Raw genomic sequence first — 23284 nt, 5'->3', positions numbered from 1 at the left:
TTCTTACTGTCATAAAACATTAAAGCATATAAACCATTGTTTTAATAATGGTTTTAAAACTGAAGTAGCATCAAAGAATTAATTTTTAAAATGTTTGAACAACTGAGTAAAGGATATTTATTGCAGCATTATTTATTTAGCATAAAATGTGGAAACAATCTAAATGTCCACTAATGAGGGATTGGTTAAATAAATGACTGTGTTTACCCAAAGTGAAGTAAACTACTAAAAGAATGAAGCAGATCTTTAATTATTAATCTGAAAAGATGTTCATTACAACTTGTCGATCTTGTAAAGCAAGTTGATCAGCTAGAAAAAGGTGATAGTAGTTGCCACTGGGGAGGAGAAAATAAGGGAAAAGAGGTAAGGGTGAGAAATTGCAGGTTTTGGTAAACCTTACAGAACTATGACTTAAAAACTGGTGTATAATGGTTTGGGGAAGGTTAGGAAAAGCAACTATGATATTCCAATTTTGAAAAAAGAAAGCACAAAGAAACTAAGAGGGCACCCCAAATATGTTTATTATCATGTAAAAACGTAATAGTCAAGAAAAGCTAGAAAGTTAAAGTATGGGTAGTGGGATGAACAAGTTCATCAGACACAGAATAAAGCTTCTAGGGTAAAACCGACTAAATAAAATTCCCAACGCATCAATCTCTCTATTTTGATACTTTGCAGGGCCAACAGTATTTTGTTCAAGTCTCGGCTTATAACATGAAAGGATGGGGACCTGCTCAGACCACGACACCAGCATGTGCCTCTCCTTCTAGTAGGTGGTGGCTGTGAACTCTCTCAAGCCTGGCCAGACTCCAACTCCAATTCCATCCTCAGGATGCCATTGTCATTCCCTCTCCCCACTGCTTGGGACTAATAAGACCTCCTCAGAGTAGCATCTGGCCACATAATGAATGATTCCTCTGCAGAAATGTTCCCCTGGGAGGCAACTCAGTGGAGTGAAAGAAGAGGGAATTTGGAACCAGCAAGACTGAATTTGATACCCATTATACCTTTTATTAGCTGTGTGGCTTTCAAAATTTACTGAAAGTCTCTGAGTCTCAATTCAACATCTGTAGAATGGGTCCGATCATACCCTTCACAGGGCTTTTGTGGAGATGTACTGAAATGGCACAGTAGACTGGCTGGCCCAGAGTACATGCAGTCCATTTTAGACCTCACCTCCCCTTCCTCACCAGAAGTCTAGCAAATCTCACTTACATTCTGTCAGAAGAAAAGCTTTCTTATTAACAGGCACTCTGATACACTCTGCCACAAATAGAAATCTATAATATTTATAATGGTGGCTGAAAAACCCAGCAAAGCCCCTTCTAATTATTTTAAACTTAATAATTTATGTCTGGTGTATTTGGTAATTCTCTGTTAACCAGAAAATTTAATTAACAAGAAGAACATCTCCAGACATACTACATGATAGATTTTTCTGCATAATGAACCTATTGTTCTGAATTATATTTTATTTTAAAAATCTTCACTAATGGGATCATTTAAAATGGTATCATACACTTCTTGTGAAAGTGCAAACTGCTCCATCCTTTGTGGAACACAATGTACCATATTATATCAGCTGCTATAAGAACATTCATTTCTTTTTACCCTATAATTATACATCTAAGAATCTAACCGAAAGAAACAGATGCAGACACACAATCATGAACAAATATGTGCACTGCAGCCATATAGTGATATAGTGAAATATCATGTGTGGTGGGGAGAACAAATATCCAATATTAACTCTGTGGTTGAATAAAGTATGATATATATAGATCCATACTACAGAATAAAATGCAACCCTTAAAAATGGTGTTTTAAGAAACGATTCATTGTATAGAAGAAATTCTTATAAGTTTTATGTAAACAAACATCATAATTTTTTTCATATAACATTTAAACTGTGAGTTTGACTATAATTAGGTAGGTGTGTCTGCATATACTTATTAAAATTTAACAGCAGATATTTGGGTTATGAGATTATGGGCTCTTTAGTTTCCTATTTTATATATTCCTGTATTTTTCGAGTATTATAATAACCCTTTGCCCAGGAAAAACCATGAGTCAGGTGGTATATTATGGGCTTTCACATTCAGTGTCTCACTTAATCCTGCCAACAGCCATTGTTCCCATCTTGTGGGTAAGCATCATCATTATCATCTGTATCACTATCAACACCAGAGCTAACGTTTATAAAACTCACTATATGCTGCATGTTAATCTCAGAACTTTACACAGATTAACTCAATCTTCATAACAAACCTGTTGAGGTGATTTTTATTATTTTACTTGATGAGGGAACTATTAATATTGAGGTACATACACACATACATACAGCCCAACAACAGAAAATTAGCAAGCACTGAAGTCAGGTCCAAACCCCATGTTCCTTGCTCTTAACCACTATGCTGTCCTCCTCCTCTATTAATAAGGGAAATTAGGATTCAGAGAGGGTGTTGCCTTGCCTGGGGTCACAACTTTGGTAACACGGCTGAGCCAGGATTCAAGTCTGAACTAGTCAAGACTCTGCTGTGGTAGCTAATGCCCTGCTATCAGGCAGACAATCAGACTAAAAGCCAGCCAACCATTCCTGACTACTGCCTCTGGTGGACTCAGATAGCTAAATCAGGCCATACAGAGCCTTGGACCACAAATACCAGGGATCTCTAAGACTCCTAAGTCCCCTAGCATTTGATGATTTAAATATTCCAGTCTTACTTGGACATCTTTCTTACTGAAGACTTACCAGAAACACATGCGGGGAATATTGGAAGATTAAAATACTTAGGGAACCCATCTCATTCTACGGGGGTAAAAAGAGTATGCATTTTTGGAGATGGAGGGATAGAAGGGATAGAAAAGCCAAAAAAAAAAAAATTAGACCTGAAGGTGGGTCAGAGGAAAGCCCACTCCAAACGCAGACCCCATGCAAATTCTGATCTGCATGATGTATTTACTTATAAACACCAGATGTCCCGGTTCTATAAACTTCAAATTCTATTCAGACACTCTCCCTCAGAGCCCATTTGAAGAGCTCTCTCCAGAATGAAAAGAACAGTTGTCCAGGGCTGGGAAGAGTTACTTATTACTTGGTAATTAACATAGCAAATGGCAACACTTTCTAAAACAGCACATTTGATTAGTAGGGGTATCTAGCAAAGAACTGAAATCCTAACATGTCATTACAGTCGCTGCAGACATGCCATGTCACTTGGAAAGAACAATATAAAAACACTCTGGTTCTATTTATAAACAGAGTATGACATTGTGATGTAACATATATCAGTATTCAGATATTTACTAGAAGACAATGTATTCTAACATGACAGAATAATTGGAAATTTGGTAATATGTTCCAGTAAGCTATAAAACTTTTTAAAATATTTTTACAAAAGGCCTGAATGTGTTTTTATAGACTTATGTTATATGGTATGGTACATAATAAGAGAAAAGGACCCAGACAGGCTTGTCTGAGTTACGATCAGGAAAGCCCTGATATCACCAGTGAATGTAAGCTCTGCATTGCGCTGCAATTGAAGTGTCTCATTACCAGAACAGTGAACAGTATTATGTGGCATGATCTGCTCTTTTCCTACCACACTAAGTTTATTCCTGTCAGGCTCCTGATTTCTTAATATATTTTCAATTTTCTCCCTCATCCCTAAAGTCTCCTATTTTATGTAGTCATCAGAACCTTCCAAACATCTATGAGAAAGACTCATTCTTTCCGAAAACCTTGGCATCATGTCCAGTGCTCACTCGGGCTGCAATTTAGCATTAGCAATTTTCTAATGTATCATAAAGTCATCAGCTCAAGCTCACCTCTGATGTAATAGGCCTCAGCTGAAAGAGCCAGGTCCACTTCATCTCCCCCTGCATTGATGGCAGTATTAACACTCATTAGAATGTATTAGCATGTTCAGGGCCATATAGTAATTCAGTCCCCCAGGAGTCTTACTCAAGCCAACAACATTGCTCATCTTATCTGAGTACTTCAGAAACATTCATCCAACTAAGGAAACAAACTCATAATGGCCTTTGGGAATTCATGAGAGCAATGTTTATTCTCACTGTGTCCAGATACCAGGGAAACTATAGATAGTCCAAGGGCCACTTGGAGTTCGTTCCCTCAAACATTTCCAAATTTCCCAGTAAAAGATCTTTCCTAGCCCATCCTACGTGAACACCATCATGCTTCTAGTCACAATGCCTCACCAACATTTAATGAGCATCTCCAATGTGCCCAGAATGGTGCTTTACTTACAGTATTTCTTTGAAACCACAAATAACCTAAAAAGAGACTCAAAAGCTCACTTTACAGAGAAAAAACCTGAAGCAAAGAGAAATTAAGTCACAGTTTCTGCCAACAAAGAACCGAGTCCACAGAAAGCACCTATGCCAATTCCCTGTCTCCAGAGTTGACCACAACTAAGCCACACCACACAGACTCCAACCAAACTCTGACCCTCCTTCTCAAAAGAAAACAAAAACAAAAACATGTCCATGGTATAAGGAAATGAGCACTAGACAGAGGGTCATGAGACTATGTTACAGTCCTGGCTATGCCACCACCACCACCACGCTGAAAAATTTAGAACTGGAATGGTTATCTCTGGGCCTCAGCCTTCTAAGAGGCAAAATGAAGAAGGGTACATGGGGGAAGGTGGGAAGGAGGAGGGATTAGAAAATCTATGAGGCCTTCCTCTTCAAAGGGAATTATCTGCTAAGGTAAGAAATGATGTCTCCATACTCACCACTCAGGAAGTTAACTTTCCATCAATGAGTTCCCTTCTTTTTAAGTTATTATTTACATAAGGCTTTCCACATAACATTGCACTGGATAGCTAATATACCTCTCATTTAATCCTCACAAAAATCCTGCAAGATAGATACTATACTCCTTTTTCATACTAAGGAGTAGATGCCCTGTCAGTGTGAGTAACTTGTTTTACGGACACTGAGCTAGGAATCAGAAGAACCAGGGCTCAAACCCAGGTTTATCTGACTCCAGAACCTGCATTCTTTCTAACTATGTTGTACTACTCGGCCTTGGATGGACCAATGTGGAATGCTTTTACCTAACTTTAACTGTCATGGCATCTGCTTAAGTTTCTAAACAAGGGAGACTCCATATTTTAAAATAACTCTAGGTGGAGGGAATTTGAAACTTGTTCAGTTAGAATTTAAGCCTCAAATATACTTGTGAACTAACTGGCTTTTCTCGAAAAGAATGTCTAGCAATTTTAGAGAAAGCATTTCAACCAAGAAGCACTCAAAGTTGTTGCTTTTGAAAGATCCAGAAAGTAAAACCAGGGGAAAGAGAATAGGGATGGACTATGAAATGACTGACCTGCCGAAAACAATATCTAGAGTTGGAGACAGCAGAATTATAATCTTGACATTAGTCCCGTACGGGTTATTACTCTTGATATCATTATAGCCAAATGGAATGAAAATAGAAGGGGGAGAAAAATCTCAGTGGGTATTGCAATTTAAATTTGCCATGTAAGCTAATACTGTATATTTAGAGACTGAGCAGACAGGGTGGTTGGTGGCTCCGAGTATGTGCAGGAGTTGCTGTGCCAGCTAACCAAAGCAGACATTCATTAGAGCAAAATGTAGATTTCCATTTCTTGGCATCTGACATGGGCTCTTTCCTTGGAAAGAAATGTCAATTTGGCCAAAAGTGTCAAACCTACAATAAAAGCATTGGGACCGTGGATTTCATCTAGTCTGCACATTCCCACCCCTTTCTTTCCTACTGTGGAAATCCAGTGGCGACTTGGGGTGCTGAGTGGAGAGGTGACAGGGCAACTGATTAGGACACAGACGCTGAAAAGGAGGGTAAGGAGCTGGGGGAGGGGAAAATGGACTCCCAAATTCTCTATTTTCTTTTGGCTTTCAATTACCATTTTCTCTTGCCTTAAAACTGCCCAACACAAGAAACCAACCACAATTACTGTTTTGCACAGGGCCTGAAAAATGGCAGCTTCCAAACCCTTGGTAATGCCTGCTAGTTGTGCAAGTACTGGGTGCTCATCCACACAGTCTGTGGGTAGCATGAGCAAAATTCAGCTCCCGAGGCAGTGCAGGGAAGAGGCCTCCCCTACTTGAAAATTTTACTCTGTTTGTTTCTTTTGCTCAATAGACTGGAAAGACTATGACGACAGAGCGCCCAGACACAAGGGACAGAGTGAAGTTTTGGAAGGTCTGCTGCAGCAGGTCCGAGCCCTTCATCAGCATTATAGTTGCCGGGGTAAGGATAAAAATCTGTGCTGGGGCATCGACTGAGGTCTCGGTGGCGCCGGTAATTTTAGCAGTTTCCTAACTGGGTCATACCTTCTCATTCATCAGGGAGGGAGAGAGATATTAATATTTGTACGTCTGGAATCACTTTACAGCACTATCTTACTTTAACCCTTCAGAAGAGACTTCCCTCGCCCTTCCTTCCCTTCCTCTTTCTTTCGCACCCTCACTCCATAGGAACAGTTTGAAAACAAGCACAGGAAAAATTGCAGCTGCCATTAGTTCCCTTCCCTTTAAATTGTACCTTCACAAAACTTCTCAGTGTGCTGAGCCTTCGGGGTATTCACCCTCAAACTTTTCACATGCAACAAAAATTCTGTGAACATCCCTGAGGAAGCACAACCAATTATAACAACAACAATAATATTAAGCTTTTGTGTACACTTAATATAAAATCTACATACAATTCACATCCAATATCTCTTTTACATCCTCATTTTGGCAATTATCACTGAGGCTAAGTGACTTGACCAAGGTCACAATGCCAAGAAGAGACAGAATCAAGATACCAACGTAGGTTTTCTGTCTCCAAGCCAGTCTTCCTGCCACACCTCGTTTTTGTCTCCCACCCTTACATCAGGACAGGGCACTGGATTTTAATATCACCCTGAATTTTAATCTTCCCCTATACTACTGCTCAAGAGAAAGTAGAGCATACGTTCTCAAGACCTAGCCAACTACACCCAGAAAATCTCTGAGAAGCTTTAAAAAGATTATTTTCTACTTGGGCTGTTCAAATGGGACAGGGTCAGGTTTCTGATCTGTGTAATGATTCGTGAAGCAGGCACTTAGTTTTATTTGGAGAATTAAAGTTCCATAAAGTTTTCATTTTCCATGCTCCTTCACCCATCACATCTCTAACTGCATTGTACTCTCTAGATTCAGGACACTGCAGGACCAGCTAGGTTAATAATCTATGGTTGAAACTAAGAAATGCTAAATGAGTTTTGACTAGGTATAAAGAAATCATACTTAGCATTAGCGAAAAGTTGTTCCCAATTGCTGTATAGCTATGACAAAGAGCCCTTCAGAAATGTTGGCTATAGCTAGAAATGAGGGCAAGTGTTTGCAAGAAAATAATGTTCTAATGAGTGGTTGGTTCATTAGGAGATGTAAATATGCATGGAAGAGGCTTAAGAAGGAAACCCAAGTGGGATTTCATTCTCGGATCTCTAGGAAAACTTCACCCAGACCAGGGCCTTCAACATTCCACACCGACCAAAGTACACTCAGTTCTCAGTTATCCAGGGCCCATTTAACCAGGACAGGCATTATCTAGGCGCCTTTCTCTTCTTCTGCCTCTCCATCATTTCCCTGCCCATTGGTTCCTGCATGGCAGGCAAAAATAATGAAGCAATTGGATAGATTATTCTCTGCAATTCATAAGCCACTTTGTGTTTGGTCTTTATCAGAGGGGGAAAGCTAAACCTACTCAGGAGAATGAGGGATTATTTTTTATATTATCTGAGGATTTAGATGTTCTCCCCATTACTACTGGATTACATTCCAACAATCAAGAAATGATTGTCTAGACAGCCCAATTATTTCTATGGTTTCCATCCAACTTTTATCATGTACCTATTTTCACCCCACAGGGATGTAAATATACACACAGTATCAAGAAAGATTTAAGTAAGGCATAAGGTAGAACTTCCCAAAAGGGAGGAATATTTTTGTATTGAAATGTACTTTGGATATTTAAACAGTACCCAAAGTGTGTTCCACATAAGCGTGGTTCTATAAGATGCTCAGCTGAAAAAGGGTCACTAGTCAAGAATATTTGGAAATTGTTACATTATATATCCCTCTCTTGGAAATGTAAAATAGACATTAAAATATTAAAGACTCTAATAAAAAGAAATTTTGAATTTGGTTAAGCAAGCATTTTCCAAACTTACTTGGCCACCGTAAAACATTTTTTACAGAATTAGTGTTCCAAGGCACAAACTTTGGGGAACACTGACCTATAATATGCCAGGATAAAAGAAATGACCTTCCGAGATGATACAACATAAATCTCTCTAAATCTAAAAGGATAAATTAAGGATAATTAGGTACTACATACAGAAAACTACAAAATTGTTATTTAAAATAAACTATATTGATACTACGTGGTTTACAAATTTTATAATTAGAAAAAACAATTATTTCAAACCCCAGTTCACCCACTTACTGTGGGTACTTAAGAAAAGCATTTAACTTCTCTGAGCCATAGCTTCCCTATCAGAAAAAAACCAGCATAATAATATGTATCTTTCAGGACTGTTACAAGAATTAAATTAGATAATGTATTAAACTCATCTGGCATGAGTAGGCACTTTGCAAACTCTAGCTTATTTTTTTTCATTGTTCTTCCAAATGAAGAATGAGGTGCTCTCCATCCTCAGCATTTTATATGTCCTAGAATTAAAGTGTAATCATTGACTCCATTGTAATGAGCCTGGAGTACTCAATAAATACACAGCATATTCTAAATGCAGAACTAATAATAAAACATCCCTTCTCCTACCAAAGCCCTGCATGGGAAATACCAAAACTCACATTAATTTCTCTATTTTTGGCTAAAGAACTGGCCACAGCTAATTCGCATCTTTAGTACTGGGATGGAAATTCAATGGAGATGTTGAGTGGCCTTTATTGTCCACAGGGTTGATGCCCTGACATACATAATGAATCATAAAGAAGTCAACTGTGTTCACTAAAGCAGTCCCCTACAGGAGTGAATTTCAATTATCATCCAGTTTTTCAATTGGCAAACATTAATTGAAACACTGTCTCCTATGTGTTAGGTGCTAGACATACGAGTATGAATAACATAAGTTCTCTATGCTCCAAGCACTTAAAAGGTAAAGATCTGCTGCATTCAGAGTCCAGAAAACCAACCATTGCTCCAGAGCCCTGAACAAAGCAGAGACAGAATAGAAGCCACAGTGGTTCTTAGGAGAAAAGTGAGTTTAGACCTTGTATCTGTCAAGATAGGCTATATCATGCTGTAGTATCCAAATGACCCCAAAAATATTTATTTCTCCCACATGCTACAGGTCTACCACTGGTTGGCTGAGGGCTGGCTGTCCTTCTGTCTTGTCATGATCCTCTTTCTAGAAATATATTTCAGCACCCATGGGAGAAGGAAAAGAGACTCTTGAAGGTCTCATATGGACAAGACTTTATCATTTACATGCAAAATTCATTGGTAAAACTGGTCACATGGCCCCAACCCAACCACAAGAGCTCCAAAAGTACAATTGTATTGTACCATGTGCCCAAACTGGAGGAGACCTGGAATATTTGACATTTTCATAGGCCCCTTTCCCAACTGGTAGTAGCATTTCTCATTTTTCTCTTTTTTTAGTCTAATTTTTTTAGTTTAGTTTTCATTTTTATTTAAGTTATATGTGACTATACTCTGAAGCCAGATTATGTGGGTTCAAATACAGGCTAGACATTTACAAATCTGCATGACCTTAATAAGCAAGTTGCCAGCTTCTCTATACCTCACTTTGCTCACCTGTAAAATGCAGATAAGAATTATATAAACCTGTCAGCCATTTGAGGATTGAATTACTTAAAATAAGTAAAGCACTACGAAGAACTTTATTATGAACGAAAAAACAGTTTCTCTCATCCTCCATTTTCTATTCCCTAGAGGCTCAATTATTTTGATATTTTCTCCATAGCTCTAAATAACAGGCTTATATTGCTAATTCTTGATTTTTAAAAAAATATACAAAGTAGAATTGGTCCTTCATTAAAATGATTTGTATGTTAAAAAAATATATATATACATATATATATAGTTATTACCTAAGGAAGATGATTATTTCTCTTTTTTATCCCTCCACCCTCTTATATGCACATGTAATTCCTACTCCCTCATCCTCCTAATATAGTCATTTTAATAAGATCAATATTTATTGCTAACATTATAATGACCATATAAATTTTATGATTATTTTCCTTTCCTGGATAACTTGTTTCCTCTGTAGATAATAATCAACTTTTATTATGTTTTTTATTTTTCCATGTGGTTATAACCAATTAATCCCCAAGCTCTTCTCCAGTTCTATCAATTTTCTCTCAATACAATCAGATACATAAGTATTGTTTCAAATGGCATCTTCTTAAAGAAACCTCTCATACAGCTCTCTGACCTGCTCCAATCTAGCCTGGTTACTGGCTGCCTCTATGTCTGTTACTTACTGGCACCCTAGGATCTCCTTTCACCACCACGTTGAGGACTCTTCTTGCCACTCTCCAATACTGGATTTCTTCTTTTTTGTTTACCATCTCTTCCTTTTTCTGGGGTTTGTCTGCCATTGGTGGAGCCTTTCCTCTAGTAGCTTCCTGTCAAGATACTTGGGAGGTAATTTTTGGATACATTAAGTGTCTGAAGATGTATTTATTCTATTTAATATTTATTTAGGATAAATAAGTATAGAAGTGGATAAGTATAGTATTCCCAACTGAAATAATTTTCCTTCATATTTTGAAGGTGTTGCTTCATTGCCTTCAATCTTTCAGTGCTGAAAAGTCTGATACCATTCTGATTCCAGAAGTTTTATATGAAATCTACTTTTTCCTACCCTGGAAGGTTTTAAGTTTTCTTTTTACCTTCAGTATTCTAAAATTTCACTGTTATGTACCTTCATGTGGCTCTATTTTTGTCTGTTGTGCTGCACATTTGGCAAGCTCTTTCAATACAGAAACTTATAGCATTCAAGTATGGGGTATTTTCTTAAATTATTTCTTTAATTATTTCTTCCCCTCCTTTTGCTCTGCTCTCTCTTCTGAGAACTCTTATTCAGATACTGAACCTCATGCACTAGCCGTTTAGTTTTATTCTCCCCCCCTCCTACTTTCCATCCTCATGTCTCTTTGCTCCACTTTCTTGCAGATTTCCCCAATTTTATTTTCTATTTGGTTTTTCAGACTTTGGCAACGTATTTTTAATTCCCAATGCTCTCTACTGTTCTCTGAATACTTCTCTTACAGACCCTTATCTTTTTTACAAGGATGCAATGTCTTTGCTTGTCTCTCAGGCTATTAATGATAGGCTTTGTTTCATTTTATGTTTTCTTTTCTCAACATGGTCTCCCCTCTAAATTGCTTTTGTTTGTTTTGGGCCTGTGTTTTTTCTGTTACATGCTTTTCAAACTGCCTAGTGATCCTTGGATGTGTACTCAGATTTAAGAGAAGAGAACACAATAGCTGTTGGGAAGCTCTGAGCACGTGGATAGGGCTCTTTACTTATACAGATCACTGTAGGGTGACCTGGCATGGCCTTATCTTTAGGAAAGCAATAAAGCCAATGTCGGAATCTTTAGGTGTACTCTTACGCTAATCAGAGTCTCCAGAGATGCTTCTTCCAGTGTCCTGCCTGGAGAATATAAATTTGAGTACCACTGCTCCAAGAGTCCAGTGGGGAAATATTCTGTATGGAAACTTTCATTTAATCCACCTGTTTTGAGTACATACCACTCCCTCCCTCCATTTTTTAACCATACACCATATCTTTCACTCTAAAGATCTCTGTTTTTATGCTTTCCAGGGAATACGCTACTAGCTTTCTTCTAGAGTGGGGAAAGGGTAGGAGAGGATATCTAGAAGTCTAACTACTTTTTAAACAGATTTCAACAAAACCCTCTGACTTTAGCTCCACATGCACCACTCTTCCAGCAGTATATGGTGCCCATGGGGTGAGTCAGGTTACTTCTCAGCTTTCTCAGGTCTGCTAAATCCATCTGTCCATCTGCTTTCTAGCTACCAAAATTCACTGGCTTTTGTCTCCTTTCCCATCTCTTTGTCTTTATAGATTTATGTCACTTCCTCTTTTTTAAATCTCTTTACTCTGCTTTTAGTAAGATTTTGGGAGACAGTAGTATGTGATAAATATGTTCAATATGCTGCCTTTAATCAGAAGTCCCAGCAGCATTATTTTCAAGTAGAATATAACCAGCAAAATACATGTTCAAGTTAGAAAAAAATGCCTTTGCTTTGTTCTGCCAGGAATAACCATTACCAACACAAGCTTGAAGCTGGCATGAATGCTTGTGTCAATCAGCTCATTCCCAACTGCTCCTATAGGATCATAGGCAGAGCCACACTGGGCCTCAGCCATGGGCCATCCGCCCAGGTTTCCATGTCAACAGCAGTGATATGGACCATGTTCTCATCCCCAGTAACATGTCTGTCAGGAGTCTAGTGATGACCCCAATAACCTCAGCTTCCCTTCATTAATTACATTTAAGATGAGAATTAAATCAGTGATCATCTAGTTCAGCTCTAGGGAGCACACTTTGCAAAGACTGCTACAGGAAATCTACTACTTTTATCAGTGAGAGCTCCAGTTGTAAATAAAAGAGCTAAACAGAAGCAATGGATGATTTGTTCATCACGGTAACCATAGAACCTAACATACAGTAGTGTACCAATAAATATTTATTCAGTGAACAAATGTTTGTTTTCCTGGGTACTGCCTTTTTTATCTTGGACAATCCACTTAACCTCTCCGTCTCAGTTTCTTCTTCCGAATAACGAGGATAATCATACCTATGCCTACAACTATTTTTGTAAGCCAACATACACACTGGAAAAAAACTACCCCAGAATGCTAGCAGTGGTTCTGCTAATGTGGCAGGATGATATGTGTGGGATTTTGTTCTTTTTTTCTATGTTCCAGACTTCCTGCAATGTGCCTATATTAATTTTATAATGAAAAAAAATTTTAATGGAATATGCAGACTACCAAGAAGAGCTTTGCCAACATTGAGAAGTGTGTGACTATTAAAAGGCAATGGGAGCTGGGGACAAAAGTTGATCCCGTTTCTTTTTATCCCACCTCATAATAAATAAGGAGAATATAAACAAAACACTTAAGTGACTTCACCTGGAGTTATAAATGTTACTCATTTCCAACATTTTTGAGGAGCTGTGCATTCATTAACTACTGGCATCTCAAGATACAAAAGCGTCTTGATGGAATGAATGGGCTGAATCCCTACATGAAACTGAGTATAAGTGACACTGAGGGGACAGGAGACAGAAAGGCAAAAAGGTGGGAAGAAGGCACTGAGAGTGTTGTTCTTCCAGTGGAATTTACACTGTATTTTTTTTTCTGTGTTCCAGAAAGTTCAAAATTACAAACCACGGGCCGCAAGCAGTCAGTCTCTAGGAGCCTGAAACACCTATTCCATTCCTCAAACAAGTTCATGAAGACCTTGAAACGGTGGGTCCTTTGTAGTTTTTCCAGGAAGTCTTAGCTTCTCAAGAATCTGCTGCTTTTGGTTCTGAGTGGAAACTTGGTAGAAATTTCTTTTTTTTATTATTAAGAGAATGCAAAATTCACTTTTCTTCTGAAAATTTGGACAAGATAGCCAATAAATTTGTGGTATTTAAGAATATGCTCATAGATATATTTTAAATTATCTTTTATCATGTCCAAAAATATTTTTTCCATGATCCAGGCTTGGAGGAGAAGACAATTGAGGACAATTTTTATTTTGCTTTTTCTTTTTAGGGGACTCTACATAGCTGTTATATTTTATTACAAAGACCATATGTTAGTCACCAATGAAGATCAAATACCGATTGTTGAAATAGATGACTCTCACACCAGTTCCATTACACAAGATTTTCTGTGGTTCACAAAGGTATCCTGAGTTCTAATTTTATTCTTCCCCACTTTGCACCAACAGTCTGTGCATAAATCTCTGAAACTTTGGTTGAGGGGTCTCCAGTGATCAAAATATTGGGGTGGGAGTAAATTATCTCAAAGGTCTCTTTCAGCCCTGATTTGCCCTATGTCATTAAAAATGCCAAAATAGTATCTACACTACATTTTCAAAGCAAAGAAGCTTCTATCCTGTCAGATTGTGTCTCCACTATTCTGAGTTATGGGATCATTTGGCAAAGACTAAAATGTGAATCTGATTGTTTCATTAACATTCAGATCTTTTTCCAATTGGACAGAGATCAAAAAGTTGTTTTGCATGTATCTGAAAATGGACTGGAGAACAAACATCAAGGGTCAGGTTTCCTTCTCCCTACGTTGCTTTGATGCCACAACCTAAATCATGTACTGGCTTGGACGATGATATGACCTCGTGACTTCTTTTGCAGCTGTCTTGTATGTGGGAAGATATAAGGTGGTTGAGGCAAAGCACACCTATCTCCATGTCCTCATCCACAGTACTACAAACTCGGCAGAAGATGCTTGCAGCAACAGCTCAGTTACAGGTGAGGGGCCAGGTTTCAACCCAGACCTCCAAGGAAATTTTAGAAAAACATGTCAGTTCAGTTACCAGTCCTACCTGGAAAGGATATATGAAGTCTTCTTGGACAGTTTGAGCTGCACACCTGCCTTTGTAGGGAACCTGTGCTTTTGGCAGTCTCCTGGAAGAGGAACAGGGGTCTAACCTGAAGAGTCTAGGTGTGAACAAGGAGTAAAGAGACTTGAATTCTGGATTTGATGTTAATCGGTCAACTCATTTCTCCTTTCTGGGTCTGAGTTTCATCACTTGCAAAGTAAGAGTTTGACTAGCTCTCCTGAAGACCTCTTGATGCTCTGGCATCCTGCGCATCTATGAGTATATGGAGATAGAGAAAGAGACCCCCAGATATTTTAAGGAGTTTCTTGGCTTGATGCTTATGGCATCAACGATGCAAAGGCATTTGCATACATTTTTGATAATTTAAAAAAAAAAAACTTCTTAAAAGTTTACCTTTAATTCTGAATTTAATCCTTCTGTACTATTAACCCAATCAGATCAGGTCCCCAAGCCCTGCAAGAATCTTTGTAGGTTACAGAGCCCCTCCTAGAAATGATATTGAATTCTAACCAGTCTCTTCTGGGCTTCCCTTTCATTGTTTTTTGTTTTGTTTTGTTTTGTTTTGATATTATATGAACTTGTGCTTCTTAGCACAGAAAAACATCTGCAACATAGAACTGGGGCCTTTAAGATATCGATGAGCCTTGATCAGGGATGGGTATCTACCTACAAAGCTGTCAGTTACATCAACCCCAGAAATACACATAACAGGAATCTACATAAGCTGTGTTCGTCCAGGCCATACCAGCCAAAGCATAAAAATAGAGTCATAATAACAAAAAAGATTTTCTACAGCTCCACCCCCACCTGCCATTACAAGAATTTCATTTCTTAACCCATGCAATAATTTGACTCCTTGCAATAATAATAATTATTGTCTTTCTATTATAATAAATTCTGAAAGGTAACCCTTAAACCTCCTGTTCTCTATACTCCATTTCATAGGCGGTACTTTGCCTTTTGTCCTCAGTAAGATTTTTTAAAAACGTGCTCTCCATTTCAACTCACGCTTGATTACAGAATCTTCTCCTTCAACTCAAGAAGTTCTTGGAGCTGGGCCATGATGACTGTGCTGAATTCAAAGAGCCTCTTCCTTTCATCACTGACCAGCTTGAGCTGGATCAAGCCACTATACCTCAAAAACACCTCTTTCTTTAGGATAAACTTCATTCCCAGTAGCCTCCTTGGTCCCTTAGTAAAGTTCTTTCCCAGGAGTCCTTAATGGACCCTCCCATTAGCCCACCATACAGCCCAGACGTGCTTAGATCACAGACTGAACAACTTTAGAATTTCAAATGGGGCTCTTTACTTTATGTTTATTAGAGGCTTCCTAGAACACCTTCATCTGATATCAGTAACATGAGAAGGGTTAGGCTGTCACAAGCCATTGCAGTTAAACACTGAGGGGCTAGAGGGAAGCCATGATGGTCAGTGTGCCCTACTCAACTATTACTTCCATTGCAACAGCTCTTGGATTTGGCCCCCCAAGGTACTGACCCCCATCGCTTTTCATAATGCATCAGCCCCCTTCTGAGGTCATTTTCCTCCTTGTCTAGCTTAGATTACTTAGCCCATCATAATCACTCCCTTGAAAATCCTCTAAATTTCTGGCTACTGTCTCCCTCCATATTATCTATTTGGAAAAAAATCCAAGCCTGGATGAATCCAACATGTCTACACTACAGTAGTTGCACACTGCTACAGAAAAAACATCACTGAAAAGGGGGGGTGAGGTATGATTGGTTTTATGTTAAATTCATGACTACAATTCTCACATGTAAGGTTACCTTGTGATCCCATTCCATTTCTCCACTAAATTCACTTTCCCAAATTACAAGGCAACTATTTAAAACCTTCTCCATTCTACCACATCCCTTCCCCTTCCCCACATTCTCCATCCCCACATCAGGGGACACTTTACTGTATAACTCATTAAGAAAATAAATGGGAAATAATTCTTTTTCCACTGCCAAATTGAAAAGCCTCCTTGCACTGATGCTACTTTCTCTTCCTCCCCCCCCCATTCCAACAGATAAAGCCTCACTCCTCCTACCAAAGGCTCATTCCCCCACATGTGCTCTGGATCTCAGTTCTTCACTCCCTCCTTCAGCTACCAATCTCTCTTCTCTTCTTTAGAACCAAACTTCTTGAAAGAGTGGCCAACATTCTCCTTTTCCATTTACTTCCTCACTTCCCATTTAGTTCTAAGCTCTTTCCCTGACTTTTGCTACCACCATGCCTACCAAACTGCTCTCTCAGGCCACCAATAATCAGAGGCAGATGATGCTCATAAAGCTTGAGCTTCGGGGCCCCTCACTTGCATGATCCCCTGTGAGTGTGGGAGTTGTGGAGTGCTTAGGGGGGGGAAGTTGGGTTACAATCTTTGTGATAAACTGCCTAAAGAAACCCAGGAGGGAAAGGGGATCAGAAATTCCAAATACTCCAGTATTTGGGGAGATTTTCTTTCCAGTCTAAATACTCACTTTTATTTTTTTAAAAATTCACTTTTATACCTAACTTTCATATTTGTAATTTTGTATTCTTTATCTTAAAGAGGACCCCAAAATTGTGTGGTACAGGCCCCTACAAAACCTGGATCCATCCCTGCCAATGACTTCAGTTTCACTATATCCAATTGACACCTTTAAATCCTCTTTGCAACTGACATCTCAGCAGCATGTGATACACTTGGTCCTGCTCTCCTTTTTTAAACTGCCACATCCCTTGGCTTCCATGACTCCATACTTTCCAGATTTTTCCAACTTCCTGGCCTGTCTTTCTCAGTCTCCTCTGCTAGCTTAAATGCTGTTTCCTCTGCTTAGAATCCTCTTCTACTTCTTTGTCTCACTAATCCCTACTTTCCTTCAGATCTCAGCTTCATTTTTATACTTCCTCAGGGAGCCTTTCTCTGATCTCCCAATTAAGTGAATCACTCACATAGCACCTTGCATTCTTCATTCAGAATGGTGATCATAATACCATTAGTTAATTATTTGTATCATTATCTGGTCACTGACCAACTTGGACTGTGAGTCCCTGAGCCTAGGGAATGTATCTGCCTTGGTTACCACTATATCCCCCATGTGTGGCAATGTGGCAGATCATCCATAAGTACTGGCTGGATAAATAAATGTATTTATCAGTCCAACCCCTGCACCCCTAAGATCACACTTGAGGGTACTCTATCTAACCAAAGGGAAAAGGGATCACAGAAATGTACCTCATGCCATAGTTACCACCTGGAGAGCTCTCCAGCCCTGCATAGTGACCAGTGCCTCCTAGTACTTAATGGTTACCCCTTTCAGTGCCCATCAAAGGTCAGAGCACCACCTGCTTAAACAATAAGAGTCACTTTCATCTTTTTTTGTAGTACCTACTGCCCAAACTCCTTGCTGACCTTTAGAATGAAAATGTCTAGAAATACTGAAGCCACTCTTTTTTTTGGGGGGGGGGGGGGTGGCAGGGAAGGGCGGGGGCTGACAAGGCACAGAAAAAAAACTTTTCAGAAGAGGAAGAAACATAAATTTGGGGAGATTTGCACTTAATATTTTAGGTCTCTTTACAATCTAACATGTCTTACAATGTTCTGAGAAAAGTTAAAAGGCATTCTTAAATAGCTTGATTGGCATCAGCCATACATAAATCCTATTGCTTTACCTATGGTGTATCTCATTTTACTCTCCCCCCCTTTCCAGCATCACTACCACTGCTTCATTACTCCAGTTATGTCAAAAGCCTCCAAAGTCATCCTCCTGCTTCCGGTCTTAACACCCTCCAATCCGTTCTCCACACTCCTGCCAGAGTAGCCAATAAAAGATGCTGACCACGTCATTCCCTGACTCATACTCTTTCAAGAGTGGCGCAGACATTTTATCATGGCACACAAAGGCCTTCCTTGCCATCTTTCTCCCCCTCCTCTGTTTCCATGGCACCCTGACTTACCTTCATCAAGTGCACACGAAACACTGTGCATCCTGCGCCTTATTTTCCCGTTTCTGTTCTATAGGGAGGTTTTTTTTTAATTAATTTTTATTAAGAGTATAGTTGCTTTACCATGTTGTGTTAGTTTCTACTGTACAGCAAAGTGAACCAGCTGTACGTATACATATACCCCCTCTTTTTGGATTTCCTTCCCATTTAGGTCACCACAGAGCATTGAGTTCCCTGAGCTATACAGTAGGTTCTCATTAGTTATCTATTTTATACATACGAAGGTTCTTTAATACATGATAATAAATAATAATCGTGAAACAACTTTCATTTATCTCACAGAGTAAGTGCCAGGCACTGTGCTAAGTAAGTGCTTTCCAAACTGTATCTCATTTTATCTTCACCACACCATAATGAGAAAGTACTACTATTGATATTCATTTAACACATGGTAAAACTGAGGCCTAGAAAGGGAAAATAACTTGCCCAAGCTTGCACAAATAGGAAGTAGCAGAGTCTGGATACAAACCCTGATCTATATAACTCCAAAGCCTGTATTCTTTCCAATATTTCATCATCTTATTGTGCATTCATTTTACAAAAAGCAGACAAAAATTTTAAATAGAACAAATTACATACATTATAGTTAAAAAAGAAAAGGTAAAAGTCTATTCTGTATCATTTGGAGCCTATCTAGGAGAAGTGGTCTTAAATTTTATTTGGAAGAAGGTAAAGTATGAATTAATATTACCTAGGTAGGAGAGATAAGTATCTGCCAGCATTAGGATTTAAAAAAAATAATAATAAGATTAGAAAGCCTGTAAGTGGCCAAGACCCCACATTGTTTTTCCTATTCTCAGGAAAATGGCAGCGGCCCCAAGAGGCAGAAGGGCATAGTCCTCTTACACTGAGAGATACCCGAACTACTTATCCTCAAAATACAGGAAAAATCTGAAACTAGATTGGGTTATATTAAACTTTCCTCCTCCACAGATTTTATTTTTTTTCTGCGAACTCTTATTTTATTTTATTTTTTATTGGAATATAGTTGATTTACAATGTTGTGGTAGTTTCAGGTGTACAGCAAAGTGAATCAGTTATACATATACACATATCCACTCTTTTTTAGATTCTTCTCCCATATAGGTCATTATAGAGTACTGAGTAGAGTTCCCTGTGCTATACAGTAGGTCCTTATTAGTTATCTATTTTACAGAGAGTAGTGTGTATATGTCAACCCCAATCTCCCAATTTATCCCTCCTCCCCTTTCCCCCCTGGTAACCATAAGTTTGTTTTCTACATCTGTGACTCTATTTCTGTTTTGTAAATAAGTCCATTTGTACCATTTTTTTAGATTCCTCCTCTACAGCTTTTAGAAACGAGTGTTAGTGAGCTAAAGCCAGGTAACAATTCATGAATACTATGTCTTTTTCATTTTTCAAGGGGGGGAAAAGGTTTCCCCAAAATTTTACTCTTCTTTTCCAGGCCTTCATATCTCTATGCCAGACTTCCTTCAACTTCCCATGTCACCCCAAACTGAATAAAAGTCTCTAAGTATTGTGCATCTATCTAGGGTTTATTGACAGACCTGTGATTTGTTGTGGTTATAACCTAGAGGCATTCCTGTGAGCCATCAGATGGCTTTTATTTATCTTTACCTTGTAGAATCCTCAGGGTTCCCAGATCTCCTAATCTTGATTGCATAGCATGACAGGTATTAACATGGTGTGTTTTTCCTTTAGGCACTAAAGAACCCCAAATTTGCCCCCTTAGAATGTGGTTGCAACTTATTTTCACAAAGATATTCTTCTTTTAAATTGGGCTCTTCCCAGAGCTAGCTATCCAACCCAATTTGCTATGAATAAAGAATTTCAGGAAGACTTTTAGTGCTTCTTGTTTAGAGCATTAGTCAACATATCCAAAGCTAACAGTGAATCACTGATAATAACTCTGCCTAAATGAAACGACCATCTCATTCAATGTCCACTCACCCACTTTGATCCAAAGCAAATCAAATTTTCCAGTGTCCTAATGATGTTACTTCAGTCAACAAAAATTTCTTGAGCTATTACTATGTACCAGGCACTGTGCAAGGAACCCAGAGAAACAGAGATGAAAAAACCATGATTTCATGACACGTACATCAATACACAGGAAAGTCAGAGTCATGCTAAGATACAAGTTGGTACACGAAGCAGTAGGGGACAAAAAAGGAGATGATAAATTCTACCTATGAGAGTTGAGAAAGTCCTCCCAGGGAAGGTGAAACCTGGGCTGAGTGCTGAAAATGAGTAAGTATAAACCAGGGTGGAATTCCAGTTGGAGCACTAAAGAAAGCCCATACCCTGCCTACTTGTATCAAGCTTGAAAGTTTACAAAGCACTTTCTCATACATTGCTTGACTTAATCCACCAATCATTCTATAAGGTAAGGATTAGCATAAGGGATGTCTGAGCTGTGAGGACTCTTAATTTTAGATGATGAAACTCAAGGCCAGAAAGAGTAAGTCATTTTTCAGAAGTCTAAGTGTTAATGAACAGCAGCCAACCCTGAAACTCAACACCAGGATAACTAAAGGCTTAACAGCAGTAATGTGCTGGACCAACTTGTACTCACTTAGGAGAGCCAACAGTTAAGTATTCAGAGATTTTCAAAGCCTTTTGTCACAACCTTTGGTAGCCTGAAATAGGCTACTGTGGGAGTATTTACACCACAGAAATTGGCATATTATATATCAAGCCTTTTTTTTTTTTTTTTTGATGGCCAGTTTACCAGCATGCCATTGCTGATTGGCCAGTACTACTTTGCAGCAAACTGCTTTATATAAGACTGTAGTACTACACAGGGCTGGATTAAAAGCCTTACCCAATTACTTCTCTATGATTTAGAAGTTAATTGTTAGAAAGGGATAATCTGACTGAGTAGTTAGGCCATTTTTAAAAACAGTAATCCTGCCAAATGAATTTCTATAACATGTCAATAATTATTTATGAAATTTCTTATTTATGTGTTCTGCCCTTGCAAATTAAGAAAAAAAAAAAACACATAGTCCCTACCTATGAGGAACATTCCACTGTTTTTGTAAATGTGAATACTGATCAGCTGGCTCATTCATTTTTAGGTCATCCTTATCACTTTCACAAATTCCAGTTCTATTTTTGCACTCCTGCTAACAGGTTATCTTGTCAGCATTTATGTGAGCTCACAAAAATAACAGCCAGGAGCTCTGAGATGATTAATTATTTTAAAAAGCTATAGATATTCAAAGTAAAAGGGTATTTTATCCTATTCACCCAGTGCTCTAAGTTAGAAATCTTCAAACCTTGCATATTTGTAAAACTGCTTATTTTAATAACATCTACCTGGGCCCCTTCACATTTAATGTGGCATCCTTCTCTTCTTACCTTTCTAAAAGTATTGTCTACCTTGTTGACCTAGCTCACAAACAATTTTAACAAAATTTTAAATAAACAGAACTCTCTGAAATGCAGATAAGTCAAACCAGGCCAATCTCCCAATTAAAGTATCTTGAAGGGAATGTGCAGTCATTTGGGGACCTGTACAATGTGCTACATTGTCAATTCACTTCTTCATTTTAAACAACCCCGCTTCATACCAGCTTACTGTAGATCTCTTGAAAACTCCACAAGTAGCATACCTGAAATATCAGGCATTTTTCTTTAAAACATCTGGGATTCTCTTCAAGTGCTGGTAACTGAGGTTTATGCGCTGGTGTGTCCATGTGGGTAAGAGATATTTACAGGTATTAAATTTGCTTAAAAGAAAACATAATTTTTGTGCCTCTTGCTATAATCTTTGCAGGCTTATGGTGAAGACATTTTCTTTGAGCTTCTGTTAAGTACACTTGTATGATGCTACATATTCTATTATAGGTTTAAGTCTGCTCAACAACAACCACCAAAAAACAGCTTCTCAGAAACATCAGATAATTATTCAGTGTCTTTTGTTGCAGTTATGTTGCTTTGTTTGCACATCATCTAAGCTACCAGAAATCTGTTTGTTTCTAGAATTTACTTGGGACACACAATTTGGGAAGAGTTTACTATGAACCCATTAAAGACCGGCATGGAAACATCCTCATAGTCACCATCAGAGAGGTGGAGATGCTCTATTCATTTTTTAATGGCAAATGGATACAGATCTCAAAGCTGCAAAGCCAGAGGAAGTCTCTCTCAACACCTGAGGAGCCAACAGCCTTAGACGTTTTACTGATAACCATCCAGGTATGTAGTCTTTTCAATTTTCCTAATAAAAGTTCCAAACACACTTATTGAGGCTCTAGTGAAATATATCAAGAGCCATTTACATATGCAGTAATGGAATGAAGAGGTCCAGAGACATGTCATTGTTTGTATTCCACACATAGGAAAGATTGAAAAGCATCAATCAGCTCGTCACTTCTACACCCCCCTTCCAAGGCCCTAAAAACTTCACATTCATAATTTTGTATTCTTTTCCTTAAGAAAAGCACAAAAAATTGTATCAGCTTAAGGCCCGACCAAACTTGGATTTGCCCCTAGACACACAGCTAGAAAATGGCAGAGCTGAAAGTTGAACTCAGATCTTCTGATTGGAAGCAGGCTTCTTTCTGCTATATTATATCACATTTGGAGGCAGGAGTTATGATTTTAATGAGTGAGGGATGGGAGATGAAATAAAAGATGAGTCACCTGAGAACTAAATAGCCACCAAA

General features: G+C 38.5%; 1 protein-coding gene across 1 annotated transcript in view; it reads left to right on the top strand.

Annotated features, from left to right (window-relative positions):
• Positions 1–23284, top strand: part of ANKFN1 (ankyrin repeat and fibronectin type III domain containing 1) — a 138904-nt gene that overhangs the window by 70873 nt on the left and 44747 nt on the right. Inside the window, exons 6-11 of the mRNA XM_061176247.1 lie at positions 679–769; positions 6155–6262; positions 13438–13537; positions 13829–13961; positions 14431–14547; positions 22599–22814. Coding sequence (XP_061032230.1) covers positions 679–769; positions 6155–6262; positions 13438–13537; positions 13829–13961; positions 14431–14547; positions 22599–22814 — 765 coding nt within the window. The remainder of the gene's footprint in view (positions 1–678; positions 770–6154; positions 6263–13437; positions 13538–13828; positions 13962–14430; positions 14548–22598; positions 22815–23284) is intronic.

Source organism: Eubalaena glacialis, chromosome 19, assembly GCF_028564815.1.
Source record: "Eubalaena glacialis isolate mEubGla1 chromosome 19, mEubGla1.1.hap2.+ XY, whole genome shotgun sequence".
NCBI lineage: Eukaryota > Metazoa > Chordata > Mammalia > Artiodactyla > Balaenidae > Eubalaena > Eubalaena glacialis.
Note: the sequence above shows the minus strand (reverse complement) of the source record. Positions and strands in the feature narration are given on the sequence as shown.